At 36.9% G+C, this 3,756-nt stretch overlaps 1 protein-coding gene across 1 annotated transcript in view; it reads left to right on the top strand.

Annotated features, from left to right (window-relative positions):
• The window catches only part of mcph1 (microcephalin 1), a 30,016-nt gene extending 27,642 nt beyond the window's left edge, over positions 1 to 2,374 (top strand). Inside the window, exons 14-15 of the mRNA XM_035664058.1 lie at positions 1,515 to 1,752; positions 1,854 to 2,374. Coding sequence (XP_035519951.1) covers positions 1,515 to 1,752; positions 1,854 to 1,906 — 291 coding nt within the window. The 3' untranslated portion in view covers positions 1,907 to 2,374. The remainder of the gene's footprint in view (positions 1 to 1,514; positions 1,753 to 1,853) is intronic.
• The last annotated feature ends 1,382 nt before the right edge of the window (positions 2,375 to 3,756 follow it).

Genomic DNA, 3,756 nt, shown 5'->3' with positions numbered 1-3,756 from the left:
TTCAGAACAGACTTATTTTGATGAGTTTAGTGAGGGCATTCATTCAACTCATAATTCACTGTAAAGGGCCGTCTACAACCAACAACGATGACAATGACTATCTTTTTAAAAACCGCCCACACCGCAACTATAACGACAACAACCGTGGCAAACTTTCAGGATCACTTTCAGAGCCATTTGATGAACGATATTGTGGTGTACAACATATAAAACTTATAACATTAGGCTGCAAATCACACATGAAGAATGTCCCTGATGTCCTTTTGGTACATTATTTTTACAAAGTATGAATAAAATACTTTCTTCATAAGACAACACAGCTCAATGTTGATTTCCTTAACTCCTCTCGTCTTTGAAGAACTTATCTTATCCTTCTGGTGTTCTTTTTGTTACAGCTGTATCACTATATATATATATATACTAGTTTCCTTTTAAGCTGCAAACACAGCTGGATCACGTAGTTCAGATGCTCACATGTTATCATTATAGTTGTTGTTGGTGTGCATGGCCATTTAGTCACACTCCGATAGTCTACCAATGCAGGTGTTTTCACCTGCGTTGCCTGATTATACCTCTTCTCAGAGCTGTGTGGGTGTTTTGACACGTCATAGTAGAAAAAGCACAGGTGCATACTATAATTAATGATGTCTGAATTCCATTTAGCTGCTTCAGTTTCAGGGTCCTGGTATTCTGCATCCTGGCTCACTGTCACACTGTCATAGTTTACTGGGACACATAAATAGAACTGAGCCCTCTTTAATGTTATTAGTAACGACTGTGCTTTTCCTACTAAAGTCAAAATGTCTGATGTAAAAAAACGGCCATTGTTATTCATTCACAGAGTTTGCTCCACCCAGTTTCAGTCTGACTTTGAGGTCTAATTAGTCAGTAATTGAAAACATCTGCAACTGATTCTGAATAATTGCTAATGGGACATTTATATTGACTTGAAACAAACAAACTAATTACAAACAACAATACCTACTTACTGGAAAAATCCCAATCGCAGATTATCGCTAAATTGATTATTGGCAGAGACCAGAAACTTGCCGCAGTCTCCACCGGTTGCCTAGCAACTGGTCCCAGCCAAGAAACAGTCCGACACATAATCCCCCCTTTTTAAAACGGCGAATTACTGTCTTTACACTCCGGCTTCTGCACGGATTAAACAAACGAGATACAATGTGCTAATTAGAGAGCTTTAGGGAGGCTGTTAGGGAGATTTTCTTTTTAACCTTCAAACAGCTGTTTGCAGTCTTTGTTAAATTAACTTATTTATTAGTTATTATTGTTTATTTATACGTATTTAGCTAGATAGATATGAAAATGTCAAAGTATTCCTTTCTTATTTCTGGAAAGTGGGACTAGGCAGATGTTGAAAGCTTATCATGAGTTTGTGCATTGAGCAGCTGTTTGTTCTTTTAGTGATCAACTTCTGTGTCACTTTAACCTGATTGTTCCTCTCTGAAAACAGCTCATTTGTACGGTATTTAACTGTCGGCGTGTCTTCCCAGATCTGTCGCCTCCAGAGGCACCTGTCTGCCGGGGAGCACCAGCAGGACCTGTTCCAAAGCCAGCCCGCCATGTTTGTGTCCCAGCACTCCCAGCCGCCCACTCAGAGTCTGGTGGAGCTGATCCAACTCTGTGGAGGAACAGTCTGCAAAACTGTGCGGCAGGCGGGCATCTGCATAGGGAAGTACAGCGGCAGGAGACCAGAGGGAAGCAGGATCCTGTCTGAGCAGTGGGTGCTGGGTAAGCTATTTAATGCTAATCTCTGTGTTAAATGCTAAAACCTTTATCATGTCACTAGTAATTGTTTCTGTCTTTTTTATGTGTGTGTGATTTAATTCCAGATAGTATCACACATTTGAAGCAGCTGTCGTATGACAACTACGACCTGGAGTGAAAAGCTGTGAAGTTATTAATTAAATACTGGACGGCGTCTGGACACAAACCCTCCCTCAGTCTCTACCTTACAGTATTCCTCTTGTACAGGTTCATCTTGCTTTGTTTTCAGAGGGTTTACATAAATCCTCTCAAATATTCCCTTTTTTTAAAGCTTTTAGTCCCTGGTTACCATGGAAACGTGTTACTTCTGGGGACTATCAACCGTTCAACAATGGTCTTAAGTTACTGTGAAACATGGAAAACTGCTTTGACAATAGTGTATGTTGATCCTTTATTATTTGTTATTGTTTGTTTGTTTGTCATAAAGTAGTAACCACTACTGTGTAACTGTGTTTAAGTGATTGAGTCGGATTGTTTTTCATTTATAATGATGTGATTTTTAAAAATTAGTTGCTGAGCCAGTTCAATACTCTAATGGAGATATACATACTGTGTCCTTATAGAAATGTTTTGTGATGTTTTTGTGAATAAATACTTTTTTAAAATTTTGATTGTGATCACAGGTTTTTTATTATTATTATTATTTTCTGTTAAAGGTCACTTCAATTCAGTTTTATTGACGAACAGTTAACAGAAGTGTACACACTGCAAACGCCCTCTGGACCTACACATATATCACTTGTGTGAGGTAATTTCAGGTTTTATTAAAATTGAATTATGTGAGATTAGATTAGAATAAACTTTGTCACTGCACAAAGTACAAGTACTAAGACAACGAAAGGCAGTTTAGTATCTAACCAGAAGTAAAAAAGCAGTAACGTGCAGAGTGATGTAAATATGTACAGGGATATAAAAAATAACTATATATATATATATATATATATATATATATGCTAACAAGATATATACAGTATGAGCAGCATTAACAATGAACAGAGTGCACTTGTGCAGCAGCAGCAGCAACAGTCACAATTGCAAGTGTAATTATGTAGTGCAGGTTAATTAAGTTAAGATGTAACTGTTTGTTTGTTTGTTTTCCCCACAATCGTGATATAATGAATGTAGCACAGTTTTTGACATTTATGACTTGATTTTGAAAAGAACAAATACTGTTGTGATGGATCAATCTGTCAAAAGTGCTGTCAGTGTCCACTTAGCAGTGTCACTGGGTGACAGACGACAAATGAACGAGCTGATGTATCACAGCTTGCACTCACACTTGTCAGTCATCAAGCAGCAGCGACGGAAAGTAACTAATTTACTCAAATGCTGTGATACTATACTGATGTAAACGTGACTAGAAGCTTACTTGAGAGATACACGCTGCTGTTTTTATTATAAAGTATTATATGTATATATGTATGTATGATGTGTAAAAGTATTGGTTCATAAAATATAATTTAAAATAATTAAAAGTGTTTAACAGTGATTTTACAAGTAAATGTTAGTTGGTTTTTACTGGCCTCTTTGTCTTTGCACCCCAACCTTTGGACACACACTAATGCCCCACAGTTAAATCCAAATAAAGTGATTAAAAACAAGCCCTTTTAACACACTGAAATTAAACCTTCCTGCATCCAACGTCTGATTGTCCAGCATCAGGCCAAACCCAGTAAAATAAAGAATTATATAAATTCTTTGACTGATAGCTTACTGAGCTACACCCTCTGTTATCTCCCAACCTTTAGTGCAAACATTACTCAATCATATTTGTGTCAGACTCTTATCCCTGGAATATTATACAGCTGGAATTAATATGATGTGAATCTTTTTAAAGGGTTTAATCACCCATACTTGAGTCACAAGGGATGTCATACAGTAGGTATAGGCTATGTTATATTGACTGTTCACCATTTTCTAAAGCATATTTTAATAATTTGAATGTGTTTCCATTGTGAAATGTAAAAA

The sequence above is a fragment of the Morone saxatilis genome, unplaced genomic scaffold, assembly GCF_004916995.1.
Source record: "Morone saxatilis isolate NCDOM2014 unplaced genomic scaffold, NCSU_SB_2.0 Contig19, whole genome shotgun sequence".
In the NCBI taxonomy this organism is placed as follows: Eukaryota; Metazoa; Chordata; class Actinopteri; family Moronidae; genus Morone; species Morone saxatilis.
Note: the sequence above shows the minus strand (reverse complement) of the source record. Positions and strands in the feature narration are given on the sequence as shown.